Source organism: Rhea pennata, chromosome 4 (assembly GCF_028389875.1).
Source record: "Rhea pennata isolate bPtePen1 chromosome 4, bPtePen1.pri, whole genome shotgun sequence".
NCBI lineage: Eukaryota > Metazoa > Chordata > Aves > Rheiformes > Rheidae > Rhea > Rhea pennata.
The window spans coordinates 46,628,190-46,650,914 of NC_084666.1; the positions used below are offsets into that span (position 1 = coordinate 46,628,190).

Consider the following 22,725-nt stretch of genomic DNA (forward strand, 5'->3'; position numbering starts at 1 on the left):
TGAAAGGTCTTAAAAGTTTTTGTAGCTTTCCCATGCAGACAGAAATTATACCGAAAGCTTGGAACTGCCCAATTTTTCTTTTTCCCGCTCCATAACCAGTCCTACTACCAACGACAAAGCTGTTCTTTTATACTGGCATTTTTTCTTTTTCTTTGCAATCGTAAGTACTTCTTTGGTTTGTTTGTTTTGCTGAAGATTCTCAGCAAAAATAAGAACAGTTTCAGAAAGAACTGTGAGGCTCCCAATCCTACAAAAAGTATTTCCTGGCACAAGACAAGAAATTAGAAACTATTTTGCTCAAGACAACAAGATGTCCTTATAGCCATTAATTTAAACAGCTCTCCAGCTGTCTCTAGTAGAATTCATCTTCCCCTTTACTGTAAGAGGAATGATTTCTGATTGAGCCCAAATCCACTTACATTCAGCAGTTGTTAATTAAGCCTTAGTTGTCTCCTGATGGCAGCTATTATTCCTGGTAACTTTAAACGAGCTTCTTACATTCCTTAGTTATTGTTATGAAAAGTTATACAAAATATTTTGCCTAATACTATGCAGCTCCCAGACGAGTTACCTCTTGATCTGTTCTGTTTTGATTAAAGAGAACGATCGTTTCCTTTCTTAGCAATGCTCTTGTGTTTTCCAACTTACTTGCAGCTCAGTGCGCTTATCTGTTGCTGGCACTTTCACAACTCAGATCCTTTTTTTTTTTTTTTTTTTTTTAATAGAAGTATTATTTTCCAAAGATTTCTAACTTCTGTTGCTCTCCCTCAACTCTCCTGTTTTGGCTGGATTTGTTATGTGAAGTTTTTTTTTTTTTTTTTTTCTTTGTTATTCCCAAGTGACTTACTCAGTCTGGGACATAACACAGTAGTGAGAGCAAGGACATGGTGCTGATCCGAACCCCGGGCGACTCTGATGTAGTTTGTTGCAGATATAACAGCAACATCTCCTTATATTAGCACTTGAGAAATGGCTTCACTTCAGTGCACAGAAAAAACACATCTCATTAAAATCACGGACTGATCAAAACGAGTCGGGTACGCTGAGTGCGGTTTTACACATGCTGCGTTCTCTCCTGTCTTTACATGACCAAAATTCAATTAACATACTATAAAACAAAACTTTACCCAGGGAATAAAGAACTTCATGGCATTTCAAAGTAAATGATCACTTGTTTTTTTCCATATTTATTGTGTATGCACTCCCACTCTATTCCTCCTGAAGTCTCCTGCCATAGGTAATAGTGCACAGAAAGCATGTTAGTGGTTATGACTACTGCTCATGGCTTAAATACTGATTTCAGGAACATCCAAGTTCATATAAACACGTGAACTTTGCTTCAGCATCACAAGCAATTACTATTAAACTCCACAGTCAAACAGAATTCTGTCCAACAAGACACATCATGGAAAGCAGCCAGAGACTCTAAATGCTAGTTCCTGATAAAGCCTTTAAAACACCAAAGCATTCAGTGACGATCTGATTTTTCTGACATTGAAAACACAGGAAGGCTTAGAAAGACCTTCCACATGAGCACTTAAAGCAGTTAAATGCAGAAGCTGTTGTATATCCCGCCCAGTCACTATCTCCTTCTGAGCGAATTCAAATACACACGAAAGCATAGCTGGCAGGATATTTTTCAACAAAAACTTTTTTTTCAGGAACTGTTGATTTATTGAAACAAACTTTTTTGTGGAAACATGCTGTTTCTGGCAAAACACCTCAAGACCTAAGTTGGTATTTCTGACTGAAACCAGCAAGTCAGACAAAACTGGTTTTACAGGTTGGCAATTTGATCAGCAAGAATTAAACCTGGGCTCTCACCTTGCTGAGCAGTCTTGCAAGCAGACTATCAGCTATTTTCGAATGCTTTTTCTTCTCTGCCTTGGAACAAAAACAAATGTGAAAGCGTCAACATTTTGTTGTCAAACAAAATTCCTGTCCTCTGATCAGTCTGAGTTCAAAGGGCAAGAGGAAAACGACTGAAGTAGCAAAACTTTATGAACTTGCTTATGTTCACAGCAGCCTCAAAATGGCAACTGGATCCTGGTGGTCTCTAGTCCAAGCTCCTCCAAGGAGCAGGGCCATCACCAACACTAGAGCAAGTCACCATGACTTTGTTCAGCTGAGTCGTGAATATCTCCAAAGAGGGCGGTCTGACAGCTCTCAGGGCAACCTGTCCTGGTGCTGCACCACCCTCCAAGTGCAGCTTTTTTCCTAAAATTCAATGTGAACTTCCAGGCCACAATTGGTGACTGCTGCTAGTTGTTATCATTTGCAGCTATCACAAACAGTTTGGATTTGTCATCTTTGTAACTCTCTTCAAGTAAAGCTGCTATTAAATGCCTCTCTAGCCTCTTTCTCCAGACCAAACAAGCCCACTTCTAGATTTATCAGAATCAAAGGAATATTCTCCTCTTTTTTTTTGACACCTGAGGAGCAAAGAGCCCCAAATATACTCTGTAATGCCAGAACAAAAGGCTCTAGAGGAACTGAACTGTTGAACTGGGTTGCAGCACTTTCTTGGCTGACTTTCTCACTACAAAGATTCAGTCTCATAATATGAACTAACACAATGCTGTTCTGTTTTGGAAAGCAGTGTGAACTCAGCTCTCAAAGAAATGTTTGTTCCAATTCAAGTGCTGGCATTTTAAACAAAGGCAATTAAATGCACTGACAACACTATTGCAACATGAAGGCTAAAAATATAAGCACAAAATATGAGGAGTTACTCCTCCAAAGAAATGTTCCTGAAATAAATGCCTACTTACCCACGCTGCACAAGCATACTATTGCCAAGCGACAGTTTGAATTTTGAAGCCAGATAAACAAATTACAATTTAGCCATTTTTTATTGCCAGAAGTTTACACCCACAAATAATTATGTCAACAGTAAGAGTGGCACTACTTGCACAATATCTGATCTGCATCAGCAGGTAGGTCCCAGTGTTACTGCTTGGTACGGATGCAATTATTTATGGGTGTAATTTTGTACCCACAGATGTTTAAAAAACCCAACTTTTAGATTATACCACAGAATGTAAACTTCATAATAAGCATGTGCAATATAGGTTCACAGATACTGTTAAGAACTTATTATTCTTATTCTTAAATAATTTTGAATTTTAAATTTATAGCCTTCGTGTGACAGTAACAGTGTCCTGAATATATTTTGCTTTTTAAAATGCACTGAATGCTCAGACTTCAGTAAAAAAAAAAATTTATTTTCAATATAAAAGTGCCAAAATATCCACCAACATTGTAATCTATTTCAACAACCAGCTTACTCTAGTAATCAAAACTGCAAGCATCTTTATTCACATTTTTAAACCAAATTCCTTTCACACATTTCCACAGTAACCCGAGTCCCTTGAAAGCGGAAAATTTGCATTCCGATTGGCTGCTGTAGTCCATATGTCCAAGTTCATGTAGGCACGGAACGGGTTAAACCTTGGATAGTATTCCTGCTTACACATCACCGCCTGGTTCTCAACGTGGGTTGAATGTTGGGTCGTGGCACTGACAGGGCAGCAGCTTTCATAAACATCACTCTGAGGTGCCCAGATGGAACCAAAAAGTCCTGACATTGGAGACAAGCTTCGGGTGCTTGAGAGGTAGGGCTGTAGGGCAAGATAAAAATCACCATGGGAAAATGCTAACAGGGCTATTTGCCAAACAAAATATGGAAATGCACTAAATGAGAGCAGTAGTTATGCAGTGAGGAATGTAGGAAGCACACAAGTAGAAAACTAAGCATGAGTTTGCAAAGAAATATGGTTATAGAAAAGACTAAAGCAGCACTAGTTTGCATGTGCAGAGGCATTTCACTAAATGAAGCCATACAAATTCCTCTCTACATAGCTCCTATATTACTGTAACAGGAATACAATATTCAGTTCTGGTCAGATTATTAAGAAAAAGAGGAGACAAATGGAAGACATGTGAAGAACACCACAGAAGGCATGTTTTAAGAGGTAAAATGAAAAGAGAAGGATGAATAAGAAAAGACGAAAAAAAGGCTGAAGTCTGTGGCAGCACTGAAACACTACTACACCAAGACCAGAGAGCAATAGTCAGTACAGAAAAGAGAATATAATTGGGAGCTAGGGAATTTAACTAGAAAATTTAGAAAGTTCATAAAGAACCTCCTGGAGAGCAAGATGTATTAGTCTGTGAGGAAGTCTCTCAGAGAAGGTCATGGAAGTCCTGGGACTTTTAAAACTGAATGAAACACTGAAATATATTGTAGGGAAAAGCTCACCAGGGAAATGAACTGAATTATCTAATGTATTTTCCAATCTCTACCTTCTGCGTTTCCAGGCATTCTCAAATAAAATATGAAATAAAGCCACAGTTATTTTAGGAAACAGTTACCTACCAATTTTGTCACTTTTTAATACAACAGAATTTTAACTTTTGCAGTTAAAAATATTTCTCACTTTATTCAAAATAAACCTGCTACAAAAACAAAAATAAATCTATAAAATAGAAGATTTTGAAATATGAGCAGAAGAGTAGGTGGTTAGCATAAAAAACCACATTGAACTGAAGTCAGTCTTACACTGCACTACGGGACTGACATAAACATGGCTATACTTGAGCACAACAGGTCAAGGTCAGCATTCGGAAACTTGGAACAATCTATCTTAAGTCACCTAGATTTGATAGGAAACAAAAAACAAAAAAAAACCCACACAACTATCAAAGTCTCTGAGATCAACTTCCCGTAAAATCTCTTTTGGTTTTGTTGTCAGCACTATTTGTATTTTATCCTCAACTGGAAGGTTGGTTTTGGAAGGGAAAAGTCTCAGTAGATAACAAAGCCCAAAATGTGTTTCCACATATAAGATGATTTTGGTCAATTTTCAGGCAAAATGATCTATCTCAAAATTTTATAAGCAAAATCCAGTAATAACCAAGGAAGCGCCACTCTACCAACACCAGCATCAGATACATACCTCAAGCTACTTAAAGGACACACGAAGAACAGGCAAGCAATAGGTATGAGAAAGACAGGCATGTATCAGGAGGGCTTGTGAGGAGGCACGTGAAGGCAGCGCCTCGCAGGGGAAGGACTCACTGTGGAGCTGACGTAGCTGGCGGGCTCCCAGGTCGGCGGCATGTTGGGAGGCGCGTTCCAGGTAGATGGACAGTTTTGATCAATGAAGGCTGTATTCTGCACCGCTGCGGCACCTGGGTAGCCACTGGGGTAATTCATGTTTTCTACAGTTGATAAAAACAGGAAGACAAAATAAGGCTTTTGCAACATAAACACTGTTAACCTTTCTATGCAGGAATGTTCAATTTTATCAGAGTGAGACACACTGGAACTGACCTAAGTTTTCAGTAACTTAAGGCAGCTTTAGCACAACAGCAAAGGATAACAGTTCCTGTTAACAAGACTACCATTTTGTATTAGGGACCCACTAATGAATTGCTATCAGGAGCACTGGATAAAGAGTAGACAGTATCTTCACTGGAGAATGAAGTCTTTATTAGCCACAGAGCGTGCAGGGCAAAGCCTACCCAGGCTTCACTGCCCGCATGCCTCAGCCCTAAGCCCCCAAGGGATCACCATGCTGTCTGTGATACTGCAGCTCGACCTTTAATTATTGCTGAGGTAATGCTAAGGAATCCTAGGTTCCTGCCAGTGTGCTTCCCAAGCCAAGAAACTCCAGCCTGGAAAGGTAATTGGTCACAGGAGGCCTTCTGTTTCACGCACTGGAAGGCCGAAGCCTGCCAGCGGGGAAACAAAGAAAATTGTAGAAAACGAATTGTGCAGTACGGCAGCCGTGAGTGCTTCTCCCCACTTCCTCAGATAGAGTCCTGTATACTGGCTCTTTAGGCTTAATAGTTCTATAAAAGCAGAGTTTTCTCATCTGCCACCATGCAGAGACTGTTGGTTACTACAGAGCACCCAGTCAGCTGGAAACTGAAGTTTGCTTAAGTGAGGAATGCCCAGATGTTAGCAGACAATTTCAGCCTTTGTTTTTACTAAAGGTCAGAGAAGACAACACGCTCAGTGATGATGCAGAAGCTCTGTATCATCCCTTACCTTCTGGGAAAGCACCATATTCGTTCATCTCTAATGGACAATACATGTTGGAAAACTGGCTGTCACAAGCTGCATTCCAATCAATGAAGCTGTCTCAATGTAAAGAAAATCTGCTTTCAGAACCAATTTACAGAACTTCTGAAAATTATTTAGAAATACTTATTTACTGTAAAGCTGTTGGATATAAAACACCCATAACTCATGATTACACTTTTCACATTCCACTTGCCATGCAAATTCTGCCCTACCTATTCTGTGCCGTCACACATTCATAATGATTCTTTCACTTTTTGAGCTTTTACCTTTCAGAGAATGAACGATTTGTAACTACAATTATCACAATCCTGCCTAACAGCTCAACATTCTTCTCTGTAAACAAAAAAGAAAATAATTGTATTTCTTTCCTATGTAAAGAGTAGACATGAAGTGAAATAACGTGATTTGAAATACAAGAAAACTTAGTGCATTCTCAAGCATTTCTATGAATGATAATTAAAATAGGCATTTCTACTTTCGCCATGACAAGCATCAGTCCTGTTAAACAATATGCTTTCTAAACTGCACACTAGTAACTTGGTTTTACTACTCAGGCAAGGAGTTATCTTAAGTTATCACTACTATACATGAACAAATAACTACACATATTTTTGTTTATAAAGTCCAAATAGTCTAGTTATGAGATGGGCCTGTGAAAGCAAAGTAGCACAGTATGGAATCTGCCACAAATCACCATTTATTTGATCTGACTTCATGGCCATTAATTAATTAATGGCCACAGATGATTATTCTAAATCATTAGGGCTGCAGATTGTTGACACAAAAGGTTTAGAATGAGATTAGCAGGCTGCTTAGGACAAGAAGATCATCACTTGGGGATTTCAGTGTTTTCACTCTATCATTTTGGGTGACAGGATATGGCTTGAAGAACTGACAGTACTTCACTGCTCTGTGGTGGCTGAGTGTTTCTTCTCCCTAGTTTATGGTACATCTTTCATTAGTAAAATTTACAGTGTGGAAAGCCTGAGGTGCAAAAGTTACTCAAGTCATTATTGCAGGAAGATCAACTCAAATCCAGACAGCACATGAAATATTTAGACTAACTTTTATTTTTATACCATCTTCAAACTGGGCTATTTGTCATTATATAATAGTATCTGCTTACATCATTTAACATGAGTACATACTGCAGAACACACCTCGTGATACACAGAAGCCACGTGTTTAGCAAAAGCATAAAAAAAATAAAAAAGCTAGGCCTTCTGCCATACAAAAGAAATGGAAAAAGTAAAAGCTTTCCAAAAAAAATATTTAATTAAATCTGAAATTCTAGAATAGCTGTAAGTGCATCAGTGAATTTGTACTAGCAAAATTATTAATGATCAGTAATACAAGAACATAAACAACTATATAGCAACAGTTTTACTAGAACAAAGCTTGAAGCCAACGCAAGGATTTTAACTGTCATCTGCCCTAGGAATATTGCAAGAGAAGCTCAGCACAATCCTCTGTGTCACAGAAATCCAAATAAAGTGATATTACTATCTACATAAAACATAACTTGCCTGTTGTGGACAGAGGGGGTTTCTTGGATCATGCACGGTATGTTATTCTCAAGGTTGTAGTTTAAACTGTTTGTCAGGCAGACTGGTTGAGCAGGCCACAAGTCTCCTGCTGGGTAAAGACCTAGAAAGGTAAAGGGGAATGAAATGCAGAAGAACAGAAGGCAGCACTTATAACCTCTTACTATCACAATGACATTTGATTCTCAGATCCATAATAAAGACTGTATGCTAGATTAAAAAAAAAAAAAAGAGAGAGAGAGAGAGAGAGAGAGAGATACTGAACAACCTATGTTTGATAACTGTCAATTTTAAACAAATCTAAAAAAATTTATTTATTAAAAAAATATTTAAAAAGTTTTGAAGCTGATTCTGAAATTCAGGGAAAAACCCAACAGGCTAAAAAATTCCTACAGAGAATTCTTAAGCCATCAGTCACAAGCACCACCAAGTGCTGGTCCTCATGGCAGGACAGACTACACAGGCATGAGCCCAGCAGCTCCCCCTTACCCTCACCCTTCAGTCATAAACCAACTCTGCAGGATAAATGAATGCAGGAACAGGGTCAAGTTTTTACTAGATGAGCAGTGTTGATAGAGGTGTTCACGTGCAAACCATACGTGAACTCGTTATGTTTGTATTTAACCTATAGAGCAGATATTCAGTGTGGTGTTCTCTACAGGCTTTATCCCGACTGCCCAAAGATATTTAGTTCCTATCAACTCTGTGAAAGCAGGCAGCTGGGTAAAGGAAAAGATCCAAATGATTGGTCTTCACAATAGAATGGTTGCAAAGCAGGCTCAATTTCATTATTTCATACCACAGATATTATGAATATTGCTACCACAGGAAAAGCTTTAATCAGCGTTTGCAACTCTCTAGACACACGTTAGTCCTACAGCAAGAGGCTCAGCCACAGGCAGATCAGAGAGTTCTGCTGCTCGAAGAGCTGCGTGTTTTAACTGGCTTTCAAACTTTATCTCATCATATAGCCTTTTGCTTTTATGAACCTCACTGAACAATATTATTAATACTTTTATTTCCCTTTGAAATACAAACAATGAAAACTCTGAGATTTAAAAGTCCAAACCCACTCTCATTCATTATTCCTTTCAAGGAGAGCAAGCTCCAGCTGTGGAAATTTAGAGAAAAATGGTCCTATCTGTGTTGATGCGGAGCTTCATTTCAACACAGGAATCAGTGCTCCTCATATCCCAAACAACATCACTTCAGACAAAACCTGTGCAAAGCAAGATTAAAACAAACAAACAAACAAAACCCCACACAAGGAATACCTTATGCATGAGCTGAAAGCTAAGCATTGTCTTCACACAGAAAAGATGCAAAAAAAAAATGTCAAGGTTATAAGACTTTGCTTGCCACCTTTGGTCTTAACTTGTTTAGAAATAAGTAAGTTGAATTCTAATGACATGCATCTCTGAAGTCTGTGTATGTAAGCATTATTAGCATCATCACAGAAACTGCTTGACAAATAGTGTACAAAACCAGCTTAAGTTGTTAATAAAATAACTGACCTTTATTTTTGTCAGGATCCACTGCCATGTCAGTGAAATTAGGACATAAGGTTTCTGGATATTGAGGGATGGTGTTCATGTCTCTGCTAAATGAAAAGAATATTTCCTTAAATGTAGGCTCTCTAATGTTTTGAAAACCAAATTATTTCAGAAGAAATGTTAAAAAAAAAAAAAAGAAAGAAAGAAAAAAAAGAAAAAAAAAAGGATATCACAGTTGCTATTCTCTGAAACTGGAAAGGAAGTCTACTGCATTAAGAGGGCTATGATTTCTTAAAAGTTTCAGTGCTTCCCCTAACTTTCAAACAAGCTGAGTTTACTTCTATGTGCACAAAGAAACAGGCATGGACATTGATTCCATATTCATCTAATCCCACCGAAGAAACTAGTCAATGAAAGTGGAAAGGGAACATTTTCAAGTACCAGAATCCCAGAGGAAGAGGATTAAATTATTTCTGCCAGTGAAAACTTAGACAGTCATGAATGAGAGGTGAAAAGAGGATTCACAATAATAAAAACTTTACATGCTAATTCTATTACAGGAAAGAGGTAGAAAAGAACATGAGGAGAGGGAAACCAATTTTCATGCTATATAACCTAAGAGAACATTATTCTCATTAAAAGAATAACATCAACTTGAAAGTCTCACTTTTTTTAAAAAAAATAATTATTGCATTAATATACCCTAAGTGATAAGGAAATGCTGTAAGTTGCTAGATTAAGCAGAAATCGAAGAAAAAAATAATTTCCTTTTTTTCCAATTTTATTTTACATTTGGTAGCATGTACCGTCTTTCCCAAGCGCAATCTGTTTTCTGTCTCACTTGTATAGATCTTTTTACACATTAAGAAAGATTTTTCTTTTTCAAATTAGGAAAGTAAGATTAGATGACCCCCCAAAAAAGAGACAGGACAATGAATAGGCATAATTTATCAAAATGAGACAAGACATTAAAGAAACTCCACAGGTATAGATTCAATTTTTTTTACCTGGTATTGCAGATGTTATGAGACAGATTTAAAGTGATAGGAGTTTCAGATGGAAAATCATTTTGTGAAATATTCTCTCCTAAAGAAAAGAATGACTGTGAAAATCAAAGATCCTAAAAAAAAGTATGCACAGAATACATATACACACAAATAGATTCGTAACTGATATAAATCAAGTTCTCTCTCAGACCAGGGTATCAACAGCTTCATTAATTCTAACATGCACCACTCATGTTAATGGATTGGCTTACTAACTACAATTACATAGTTTTCCTGTACAGCTCCTTCTCTATATAGTCTTTTGTTTATCATTAGTTGAAGGGGAAGGCAGAGCTTGTAAAATTACACCAGCTTTTAGAATCACTATTCTAACTAAAAGAACATGTAGGCTCAGATTTACAAAAATCTATTTCCACATGGTCTTAAGTGTATTTTATAAATATTATTAGAGTCTTAATGGAGATTTCTATTTGTTCAAATTGTAATGCCTCTAAAGGAAAAAAAAAGTAATTTCAAATTCATAATGAATTTGATAGTAAAAAGGAAATTCATCTGCCCACAATTCATAACCCATTGGATTACAGGTTCAGATACATCACAGTATCTTCTGGAAAAATAAAATTGTAGGGCTCTGTACCTTTTGTGTGTCTAAATATATATTCCCCCTACATACATTTCTGCACATATATGTATGTGTATACATATATACATATTTATAGACACACACACACACACGTTTTTAGATTATTCAAAACAGTTTCTTTCAGGTACTCAAAGATGCTTTTTCCTGTTTCACTCCAGCACTTCCTCTAAATTTACTTCTAGTGCTATATCAATTTGCACAGAATCTGACGGTGGTAGGGTTTTAGGCTTTTAACTATTTTCAGCATATTCAGGCTTTCAGAAAGAAACACTATTGAACCACAGTTGTCACTTTTCATAACTAATCAAGTGGTTTAGCGATTCTGACTGCTTACACCTCAAATACAACTATCCCACCTGAGTGTTCCCCAGTATTTTTGAACTGCTTTCACACATTCTTCATTTGTGCACTTCCTTAAATAACAAAAAGGTTGTATTTTTATGAGAATCATGTGATGTGACATTAATTCAAAGGCAGAAATTGCTTTGACTAGTAACTATTAGTTCCTCCACCTTTCCATAAAAATTGTAGGCAGCCACCTCAGTGCAGAGTCTCACAGCTTCCCTGTAGCCTGACAGCTCATTTTCCTTGCCACAAAATGCTTCAAGTACTTACAGTTCTTTTAATCTCTCCTCTTATCTCTGAGGTATCCCCCCGCCACTCTTGCAAGGCAGGTTACACATTCCTTGCCACTAAAAATCCCATATCCTTTTACTATCCCAAAGGCAGGTCAAAACTCTGCCTGCTGCAGTGCAATGGTGATGTTTGCTGAACTTACTGGATGGAAGAAAATGCCTGGCAGTAATCATGGGCTTTTTATCGCCATCAGAACTGCTGGTACTACTCCAGCTCCCCCAGCTCCCACGACTGGCACGAACGCTTCCCGACGAACTTCCACAGTCTGAGCTTGAATCGGAGCAAAACTTCTCCAAACACTTCTTTTTGGATCGTTGATAAAAACTTTCTACAGAAGTTGGAAAAAGAAACCCAAAATAATTAAGGAAGTCTTTCAACCGCAATTTCAATGGAAAGTCCTATGAAGCATGAATTTACATGTGTTTCCTAAATTTCCTGATAATAGGACAGAAAACAACATTTATTGATAGCCTCACCAAGATACCCATGCCAGCCCCTACCACGAGGGGCTCGTGCCCAATACAATGAATTCAAGTTAGGGTACAACGTGGTTACAGGTAACAGCATGCAGTAGGAAGCACATGCTGCTCTCTGAAATACACAGGTGTTATTTTGAACAGGAAGCACATCCTGGCTGTAGGAACTTCTGAAAACAATGGCAAACATTATAAATATAAATCCACATATGATAGATTTCTCCTTATCAGCTCATCAGGAAGACAGATGACAATCCTGTAAATATTTGTACTTCCTTCAGTCCTCCTCTTCCCAAAAGCCAGGGAAAACAGCCAGCGAAAGCCCCGACAGAAAAGCAGGTTCCCAAGCCAGCAGGGCTTTCAAAAACGACCTGAAAAGTGGCCTCAGCAATTCAGCTACTTCAGCTGGCATCAGCTGTAGTTTGAACACACAAGCAAACATCAGTCCCTCGCCCAGGTATCCTCAGCCAATACTGCTGCCCCGTGTCAGGCTTCAAGGGGGAGAGGAGAAAAAATCACTCAAGAACGGAACTCAGTTCTACTGCCACAGAAACATTTTCCATTTCTTCCCCAGTTTAAGAAAATTGAGACCACCTACCTGTTTCTCCCTGCATAGACAAGCTCCCAGCTTTTGGGTCTGCTTTACAGTTCTCCCCGTTGCCCTGAGGACACCACGCTCTTAGTCCAATGTTCGCTCTCAGTTCCGGCCTTTCAAATTCACCGCACAGATGCTTCAACTCGCCCTGCTCAGGAACCCTAACACAACCCCAGCCAAAGGATCGTGTTAGCATTGTACATTTCAGCTGCATTTTTTCTTTTCAAGTATTAAATACTTCAGCTCAAGAGCCAGTAAAGGTAGGATGTGGGGGCCAGGAACAGCAGTCTTATCCCCCACCTTAGAGAAACCTTAAAGGGCTCTACTGAAGCTTTCCCAAAATTCAATGTTCTGCTATACAAACTACTACTACTCAGGGGGAGAATCAAAGAAACCACATATATGTTTAATTCCATTCTCTACTGTGCTTGTGCAAGGCACTCAATGTTATGGTGATAAACACAGTATAATATTGTACAAAGATCCAGATATACAAAAAAATGGACCCTATACCTATTTCACTGGCCTAATTATAACTAGAATAAAACTATCATCTGAAAAAAACTTAAGTTTTTGCTAGCAAAACCAATATATCTGGATCCAAGACAATAATTGGAGTGTATTATGGGAAAATGAGTGAAATCCAGCAGTCAACTTGCTACAGGAAGAAGTTACATTTCAGCTCAAAAAGTAGCAGCTAGTGAATCAAGACACCATATTTAAGTGCTTCATTCTCCATCTTTCATGGCTCTCACCTATAAAGGGCTGTACGCTGCCTGGACTGTCAGGTATGCTGACTTCCCATACCACGAGGGCCTCTATCCTAGCACCACATTACAATTGGTATTTCTTAATAATACAAACAGCAAATAATAAAAATGTGAAATAGTAAGTCGAAGTAGTTTACAGCTCACTTTAAACATGTATTTAAATGAACCTGGGAAGAAAGAGCATCTTCCCCAGGCTCTTTTTAACATTCTTATGAACCTAAATGCTGCTCTAACCTATCTTTATGCTTATCTGTAAAGCCCCAATGACATTTTTTGATCAGCCTCTCTGAAGAAAATAGCTGCTTAATCATTACGGGAAAAGTACAAGCCCCTTCCTCCTTTCTGTGTATTTCTCTTCCTCTTTCAAAATACTAGCATAAAACATTCCCTAAGCTAGTCAATAAAGCAGCCAATTCACCTGAAGGTGGAATTTTTCAACAATTTTTTTTCCTTCTTCTTCTTCTTCTTATTTATTTATTTTTTTAACAGAAGGTAATTCATGACTGGATTTTACCCATACAACACATAAGGGAAAGGAAGCTAACCATTCAAATTTTAAATTTTAAAGACAAACACCAGACTAACAGAGAGTGACTAATACTATTCAGAGTGGTGTGAATTTATATATGTGTAGGTTTACAATAGGATTTTTTTTTTCCTGGTGATACTTAGTACTGTACATTCTTAAGAAAGTCTCAGGCCTGGATTACAGAGTGTTCATTTAATAGATAAAGCAATCTATCTAATGTACACTCAGAAAATCTGTGGAAACATTAAAGCATCTCTGGTATTCTCCATACCTCAGTGAGGCAATACATACCGTGTAGCAATATTAATATTCTTTTTCTTGTTTTTTCTAGATGTTCTATTTCTATTCCAATTTATATTTGATGCAATTCCTTCTTTTTTCTCCTGAGGTTTCTTCTTCCTATAAGCATCTTCTTGCTAAAGGTAAAAATACAAGCTGAGACAATACATACTTCATAAAATGAAGTCAGCTCAGTAAATGAACTCCACTGGACTTTTCTAGCTAAATTTATCTGGACAAAATGACCCAATTGCACAGCTACTGCATGATTTAGTGCCTTTCTGCAGCATGCCCTCTTTTCAGGACCATCAACTTCAACAGTGTTTCCAAGACTTTGTCCTTCAAAATACCAACAGATGATGAGAGATTTTTGAATTGCTAGTGTTAGTATTCTCCCCCTACAGCATCTAGTCCTGACTTCCAGAAAAGTAAAAATAGAGGGAGAAAGAGGGAAGCAGTCAATAAAATTCCCAATGTGTGAAAAACAAAAAACATCTGCCAGATTTATGATCAGTTTGTGTGCAAGTTCAGCAGCAATAAATCCTCCCTTTCCTCAGCAGCTGGGGGTGCCCCCTCCCATTCATCTGAATTACAACTGAGGAAATAATGGGTAAGTTAACCAACAAGTAATAATAATTTTAAGAAACGCGAGCAACAAAAACTGAGAACCACCAAGCCACACATGAACAGTGGTCTGTAACAATTCTGAAAACAAGACTAGAAACTCTTTTCTGTTAAGTACTCCTGAAGCACACCAAGCAACTCGTCGTTACCCTTCTTCTTCATAGGGTTAGTATATAGTAGACAGAATAAAAACTTAATCCAAATTCTTTGGTTTATTAGTTACTTGAGGAAGCCCTTCAAGTGCGTTACATTGCCTGCAATAAGGTACAAAGTATTGTGTTTATCAAGTGCTCAGAAATCAGTGATGAAGGATGATCCTTTTCACCAGTTTTACAGTCTGTTAAGAGGCTTCTGCTCCTTAGTTAAATCATCTTTCTTTCTTTAATGTCTCTTAATTTTGAAATGCAGTTTTCTGATGCAAAGCCTTATATTTGGAGATCAGGTCTGCATATGGAGGCAGGTATTCACCACTAGGACACCTCCCTCCCCCCGGGATATGCCTCCCCATCACTACTGTGGCTGAGAAATGACATTAGACTCCAGTATGTTTGCGCCCACTCTGACGAGCAAGAACATATCTGGTTGTGATACAGCCAATATCACAATAGAAGGGCTGTTTTAAATTTTACCAAAACTGTTCATTTTATAACACAAGAGATGTGCATTAGTATGCAATGGATGTGGGATAGCACATCCACTTCTTTCTTCATTCATCTGATTTACAGTGAAGTATCTGAAGCGTCTTTGTGACTGCATGTAATTGTCTACATCTATGTATATATACAGAAATAAATAGATGATTTTAAAATTTGAAAAGCAGAAATATTACTTAATACAAACCTCAGATGAGGTAATCTCCTCTTTTGTGCAGCATGAAGTCTCTTCCTTGGGTCCTTTATTAATCTTTTTCTCAGTGGAAGGCTTTAGGTTGATCTGCTTTTTCAAGGTCTCACAGCTTTCTGTTTCATTCCTGAGAGGCACTTGCTGGCTATTCCCTACAATTAAATAATAAAACCTGTTGGCTTAGAAAGAGAATGGGCTCCTAATCATGTCCCCAAAACCATCTACTTTCACCTTGGCCTACCCCCCTCCCCCCCTTTTTTTTGGGGGGGGGGGTGTGTCAGGTCCCAGACATGGGGTCTGTAGGGTGGAATTTGAAGCAAGAGAAAATTGGGCTTAAAAGCAAACTAAAAACCTACTAAGTAGGAGGAGATTTTTCAAAAAAATGCATAAATCAAAACAAGACCAATCTTTACTTGGAGCTTTAAGTCCCTGAAATGTCCTCTGCCTTCACTGCAAAGACAAAGGGAAATAGTCCTTTCTTTTGCATGGGCTCACCATTAAAAACTGCTTTTCTCGAGAGGCTTGTGAGGAAGAAGAGTTAGCGTAACAAAAGCAAAGTCCCCCAGTCAAGCCTCTCTCCTCTGTTAATTAACTGCAGCTCTGATCAATTCTGGGTATCTCAGATATCCGCAAACTATCTGCAGTGACCTGCTCAGTGACCTGCTCCTGACACTCTTGGTTGCTCCGCATGAAAAACGCATACAGGACGCAAGAACTATCACACTGAACTGGTGGTTTTCTCAAAGGGGAAATGCCCCTCCAAACATTTTTACTTTTTCCTACCTACCAACCAACTAGCCACATCTTAGCTCTGAGCAAGCCACATTTTTGCTCTGAAACAGGCAGTCCTTACGACTGCAAAAGGAAGCAATGTGAGTGAAACACTGCGTAAGATGAAGGCTGCTAAAGCTCTAAAAACAAGGGAAAAAAAGTCATTGTTCTCCAGTACACAAACACTTGAGTACCTTGTGTTCCAGCAATACTCTATTTGCACAAAAATAGGTCTATATCTAAAATGAAGTTACCCTTCATGAGCACTGCATAATAGTATTTTTTTTTTAAGACTGTCTCTTCTTTTATAGCAGTTGTGCCTGCTATATCTAACAATGACACAAAAGTAAATGACTGGTGCAGGGTAGCAACCGACCCACTACAACAGGGCTGATGTCCCTCCACCATGACTCAGTCACTGAAACTCTGCAGCAGACAGGCTAGTGTCACCACAGCTTCAGCAAGTGTCAGGCTTCAGCACTGAACTACTTTGCTGAGCTCTTAACCAAATCCGTAAGTCTGGAGGGAACATTCTCCTCACTCACTTTCAATTTCCCTTGAGTGCTTGTGCTTTTCTTTAAATTTTGAATTGCAAAGCTAAGTGGTAGGATTTCTCAGGCAGTTGAGTTCTTCAATTAAAAAAGTAAGATAAAAACACAGACATCCTACTGTTGAGAGAAATGGCAACCTATGAATTCTTGTAAGATATAAGGATTTCAAAATATTCTGATGTCAGCTTTTTCTCATTTAAGTGTTATTACAGGAGTTCTAAAATATGCTGTATTGAGAATGTTGCTCAGTAACTAAAAAAAAAAAAAAAAAAAAAAAAATCAGGCAACAGATTTTCTGTGGGCCTGAGAATAGCAAACAGCGATGTTTCTGAAGAGCTGACAAAGGCAATTTGTATTTTTAAGCAGATCTATGACAACAACAGTATTAATCTTTAAAATGCTGCAGGATAAACATGGAATCTGCGAACAAAGGTAAAGTCTTAATATTCATCACTGCGCTCTATAGCTCTGCACCACACTCATTAGCTGCACTCCAGCACTAGCTGTGATTTATTAAACTACTTATAATGCACGCTGTTTCCTTTGGAATCTACATAAACGTATCATAGTGAAAACATAAGTGATAGCACATCTCCCTGTTGCACAAAAAAAAATTCTGACCACAGTGAACTCAGATTTTATTCAGTAATTTCCACTGCCAGAAACTGAAAAGAAGAAAAAAAAGTTACCATTATTTTTCCTGGAAATTTCTTGCAGTTCTGGCTGTTGCTGAGGTGAATTTCTTGACAAGTGACTTTCAGGTAGTTTCTTAGACATCTTCACAGGACAGAACTCCTGCTCTTTGAGCTCAGCTATATTTTCTGAAGTTTTAAGATTAGTTTCCTTAGGAAACATACATGTTTGAAGATCTTCCTTCAGATCACACTCTGAAGAAGCATTTTTAATGAGAACTGTATTTTTCAGTGCACTTTCTTCTTTACCCAGAAAGTTTTCTGGTAGAGTTAAATTCTTGTTAACATTTATGCCATCTGCATATTTTAGAGTTACCCAGTTCTCACTGACATCAGTGCAAATGTCCTCTTTTGGTGCCGAGATTTGGTTCTCTGTAATCTGATTTTGTTTTTCATCAGTAGTTGCAATGGCATTGCCAGCTGCTGTGTTTGGTTTTGGCTTACTATAGTAAACTGAACATTTGTGTTTTTTCTGAGAGTGGCTGTAGGTCGCAGGACTCCTCTTCGCTGCATTCTGACTTCGGCTGGAAGAAGTGCCTACAGACAGGAAGCCCTTTCCTTTACCTTTATCAGAGGAGCTATAGGAATCCATGAAAGTCTTGCAGCTTCCCCTGGGGAGAAGATAAGTTATTTGAGATTTGGTGTCATCTGTGAAGCTATTATCTTTTTTTTTGTTATTTAGTAAAAGAAAAGGAGGTATTTCACAAGCCAAAATACTGCATTAAGACTTTTTTGAATTGCTCATCACGCAAGTAAGCACATTCTGATTTCACTAGGGGTTGAGCAAGAATAAGTGTGTGATCAGACTTCAAACACTCACATGCTTGAGTGAGTAAGTGCCTAATTGACCACCCAAGAGGGGCAGATTTGAGGGCCATTAACATATTTCCTATTCTTAGCTTTCCATGGCTGCTGCACACAGTGTATCCATCACTTCCACTACACATCTTGTACCCTAAGTTCTACTAAGAATATAAAAAATTAATAAAGTTGTTCTGCCTCTCTTCTGTAGAGATGAAAATATCAAGCATTACCTAAAATATGTCAACTACACTGAAAGCTCCCTGAAAAAGGTTATCTGGAACAGCATCTCCTCTAAACAAGCCCATAACAATATCAAAGTACAAACAGATAGGAAATATTATTCTATGTTAAACAGAGTGCAATTCAGAAGAAGAAGATTACTTGTAGGAATCAGAGCTGATTATGTCAACCGAGTTGTTGTTCTGCTGTGGTGAAGAACTGGGATTTGGCCTCTGTCTTGATTTCATGAATTCTGCTAGGATGTACTGGGCTTGCTGGACAGCTATCAGAATCACACCCAGCAGGGACAAGCTGTCAAAGGAAACAAAAGATACTGGTGTCTGCACTTTTCAGCAGTACTCAATGAAAGCATTAAAGCTTCTAACAAGATACACTTTTCAAACACTTTGTTAGTAAATTCTACACCTGAAGACAGCTAAGAAAATATTGGAGAAAATAAAGTAAAAAATATAGTTTTAAGTGTGTGATATTTTTCTTCTTTTTTTTCCCTTATAGTCCTTGTTAGTTATTTTGGGGGGAAAAATAACTCAGCCATGAGCCTTACAAAAAAAAAAAAAACCAAAACAAAAACAGGCAAATACCAAAAAAACCCTTAGAGGACTAGAAGATCAGTTAGAAAGAAGTTTCACTACAACACTTGACAATAAATCATAACATGATACTCATCAATCTACTGGATACCTTCCATTCACTCATGATACTTATGTCCTTATTTTGATATTTATTAATTACTGTCTCTTTCTCTTCCCAGAGAAAATGCTGGCACAAAAATGGCATACAAACACAGTAATTCTGAGGTAAAACTGAAGCTGTGAAATAGCCTCCCTTGCTCTCTGGTACATTAGTTGCACAAATTATTAATCAGTCATAATGACTATCTCCATAATTCATCAAGCCACTTTCTCAAGCATGTAAAGTCTACCAGCAAGAAAACAGAATGAAAAATTCCTCAATTTTTTCCACATCCCTACAGCATCCTTCTGTTACATCTAGAACCACATAACATGGTCATTCTTATTTTTTCATTTGTGCTCTGTTTTCAATGCCAACACGACAGTGCGAGCAGATTATCAGCACGCATCAGGACCACAGATAGGCACACACTGGTATCTGCAGCACCATGACATCTGCATTCGCTGCTTTTCAGTTCTGGTGGCAGAACTCAGGAATTCAGAGTTAGTGTCATGAAGCTACCAGAAACCTTTTGTGACAAACACAGCATTTAAGTCACTCTACACAATAAAAAAGGTTACTAAAAGAAGGGAAAAAAAGGGAGTAGAACCCTTAACTGCCACAGAAGAGTGCAGGCCTCTTAAAACCATGTCTAAGAAATGAGTGAGCTAACCCCCATAAGCAAAGCCATCTTTCTGGAGCAGGCTGTTTAGCAGTTTTCATAGCAAATATCAGTAATAGACAAAAACATTTTCTAACAGGTGAAAGGAAGAAAATTGAAGAAAAAGCATGTGCTTACTCAGTTGTCCAAAACTTCATCGTTACAATTCATGTTAATTTTCCAGAAATACTCTAACATAAGCTATCAATCCACTCAGTCCAACACATGATGTTCAGGGGCATCTCTGTTGCTGGCGAATGAGTCTTCTAGCAAGCGCCAGCCCTTTAGGGGTATACTAACCCTCTCTTTGTAGCCTTAACACAGGAGTATGTCAGGAGTAGGATGAAACGCTTGTCAGTGCTATCACCAGGTACTAGATCTCAAGTAAGCCATCAAAGCCAGCTGGCAGGACTCCTAGGAGTCGGTTTCTAGGAGACTTGGAAGCAGCAGAGATTTGTCCCTGGGCTAACACAAGCTGGAAGTGCCTACTGATCTTTCACTAGTGGGTTTCCTTCCCCTTTCAATCTGGTGCCCAGGCTCTGAATGCATTACCTTACAAAGAAGACAGTGAGCCTCCAGAACGACTCCTCCCAGCTGGGCCCTGGCACCACATCTGCGCACAGTGGTAACAAATGGTGAGGAAGAGTCACGTTCAGTGTGAAGTGGAACTCCAGATCAGCAGCAGTCACCAGCGTAAGCTCCCGGATTACCCATGAAGACGTAAAATCAGGAGTAAATCTGTGAGGAGAAAAATGAAAAAAAAAAAAAAAAAAAAAAAAAAAAGCAGAAAGCATCAGTGTTATTTTTCCACTGCTGGCTTTAATTTCATTTTCTAAAGTCACATTGACTATTAAAAATACACAACTTCTGATTTAATAATATGGAAAAAAAAAAAAACAATGAAATGAGTGACCACTGCTCGCTTAGACTACGCAGACTCATCTGTATCATCTGCTTAGTGGAAGTATGACTCTGAGGTCATCCTCAAGCAGTAAAATACTTCAGTTTATACACACAAAAATACACACACACACGCACGCACTATGCTTTAGTGTGAGTTGTTTTCCATTTTCAAGGGACAGCACATAATCAACACACACTAACTGAAGTGCTCTATATCAGAAATGGTTATCAAGCGAACAGGCAGCACTACTTTGGATACTTTGGAAAGGGCATGTACCTGGGGTCCTAGGACATTGCTCAAAGGTAAGGGAAAAAAGATTTCTAACAGATGACTGCTTTGCTAGAAAGGCCAAGCTCTTCTTCCACTTATTTCCCTGACCTGTATCACTATTCTATTCAACAGGATTTTAAAAAGAATCATTTTCAAAACTCTTTGCAACATCAAAAAAACTTGATTAGATTGCAGTCAGTCTACTTGTAACAAAGTAGAGAAAAACAATGAAAAACGTCAGTGGCAGAGTATTCCTTACTCATTCATCATGACAAGTCTTTTATTTTAATTTATTACTTCATAACGCACAGACAAAAGCACATATACTGCCTTTTAAAGACAATGGAGTGCCATAACGAAACCTTGTTGTATCATCAATTTATCAGCATTATACTTACTGAAGAGTGGAAATGCCTACAGAATTTACATTCAAAGCTCTCCAAGTTGCGTGTGTGCATGCACGCTACTGGAGTGCCTGTTACTGAAACTCTTTTACTATTTCAAATTTCAACTTAAATTAATTCATCAGCAAATTTGTCAGTACTTACACAATACTGATCTCCCGTGAGGAGTTCTGAGCCAGAAAAAATTCCTGACAGTCTAACACTTCAAACCCATATCCCTGACAACTATAACCATTGATTTTCATAGATGAAATTGTTATAGGAAGAGGCCCAATATTCTCTACTTTGAAGTTCTTTGTAATGGATAGAATTTGCTTGCTGTCTTTCAATTCTGAAATAAAAAAAAGAGAATAATCAATTACTTTTCAGTGCTTAAAGAGATTCTTACGTTTATAAGCAATTTTTACTTTCAATCTAATAAAAAAAATTTGAAAGTGACCAACATTTTAATACCAACTTTTTTGCAGTAGTGTATTTCCAGAATTTGTTACTATCCTCAGCTAGCACTTTGAGAAAACAGAACCTACATCTCTCATTACCAAGGTCTTCAGATTTCTACTTCAACTTTCTGTTTAATTGACATTACTGTATCGTAACAGTAATGCTATGGAATAACCTAGCCAACTACAGAATCAGAACCCTGCTTCTTACTCACGTCGTCTGCAGTCCATTAGTGTAGCTTCCGGCACCTTGAATCTAAGTGATCCTCCTGCACCTGGCAGTCTTCCTCCTACTCTAAGCAGTTCTTTGGCTCCAAAGCCTTCTACACCGACCGCATCCAGAACAGTCAAGTTGTTTCTGTCATAACATGAAAATCAAGCGATCAGCCTCTGAATCACAGAAGTAGGTTACAAAAGCACGGCTCTGCTATCTAGGTGCCCATCCAACAAAGCAGTGTTTTACCAACAGAATAACTGGCCACATCTGCATAAATACAATCTCCTAAATACAGACAGGATCATTAGGTCCCACTCAGCAAATTTCCACACAGTAAAGGAACAAGTTTTATGACTACTGCCACGGGATAACAGTAATCCCACCTGATAAAAATGCTTGTTTCCTCCATAAACTCGCTCTCCCTCCAAAAACACCCAACGTATGACTGTAAATTAGATTCACTGGATATGTAAATCCTATCATTGAGTTGAAAACGGTGAAGCCACGCAACATGACAATGCTTTTGCTTTGTTCATAATGGAATACGCTAATGGGAAATATAAGACACT

The 22,725-nt window shown here is 38.2% G+C and overlaps 1 protein-coding gene across 6 annotated transcripts in view; it reads right to left on the reverse strand.

Moving 5' to 3' along the window:
* Positions 1-3,203: 3,203 nt before the first annotated feature.
* The window catches only part of TMEM131L (transmembrane 131 like), an 82,640-nt gene continuing 63,118 nt past the window's right edge, over positions 3,204-22,725 (reverse strand). For 4 of the 6 annotated variants that reach the window (XM_062573848.1, XM_062573845.1, XM_062573843.1 and 1 more), the window contains 15 exons: positions 22,155-22,297; positions 21,644-21,830; positions 20,474-20,659; positions 18,730-18,879; positions 17,542-18,155; positions 15,528-15,682; positions 14,076-14,200; positions 12,489-12,646; positions 11,557-11,742; positions 10,136-10,214; positions 9,150-9,235; positions 7,618-7,738; positions 6,056-6,144; positions 5,081-5,223; positions 3,204-3,620 (listed from right to left, as the gene is read on the reverse strand). In XM_062573848.1, coding sequence (XP_062429832.1) covers positions 3,342-3,620; positions 5,081-5,223; positions 6,056-6,144; positions 7,618-7,738; positions 9,150-9,235; positions 10,136-10,214; positions 11,557-11,742; positions 12,489-12,646; positions 14,076-14,200; positions 15,528-15,682; positions 17,542-18,155; positions 18,730-18,879; positions 20,474-20,659; positions 21,644-21,830; positions 22,155-22,297 — 2,701 coding nt within the window. In that variant the 3' untranslated portion in view covers positions 3,204-3,341. The remainder of the gene's footprint in view (positions 3,621-5,080; positions 5,224-6,055; positions 6,145-7,617; positions 7,739-9,149; positions 9,236-10,135; positions 10,215-11,556; positions 11,743-12,488; positions 12,647-14,075; positions 14,201-15,527; positions 15,683-17,541; positions 18,156-18,729; positions 18,880-20,473; positions 20,660-21,643; positions 21,831-22,154; positions 22,298-22,725) is intronic. The other 2 variants (XM_062573847.1, XM_062573846.1) reach the window with 1 other exon arrangement.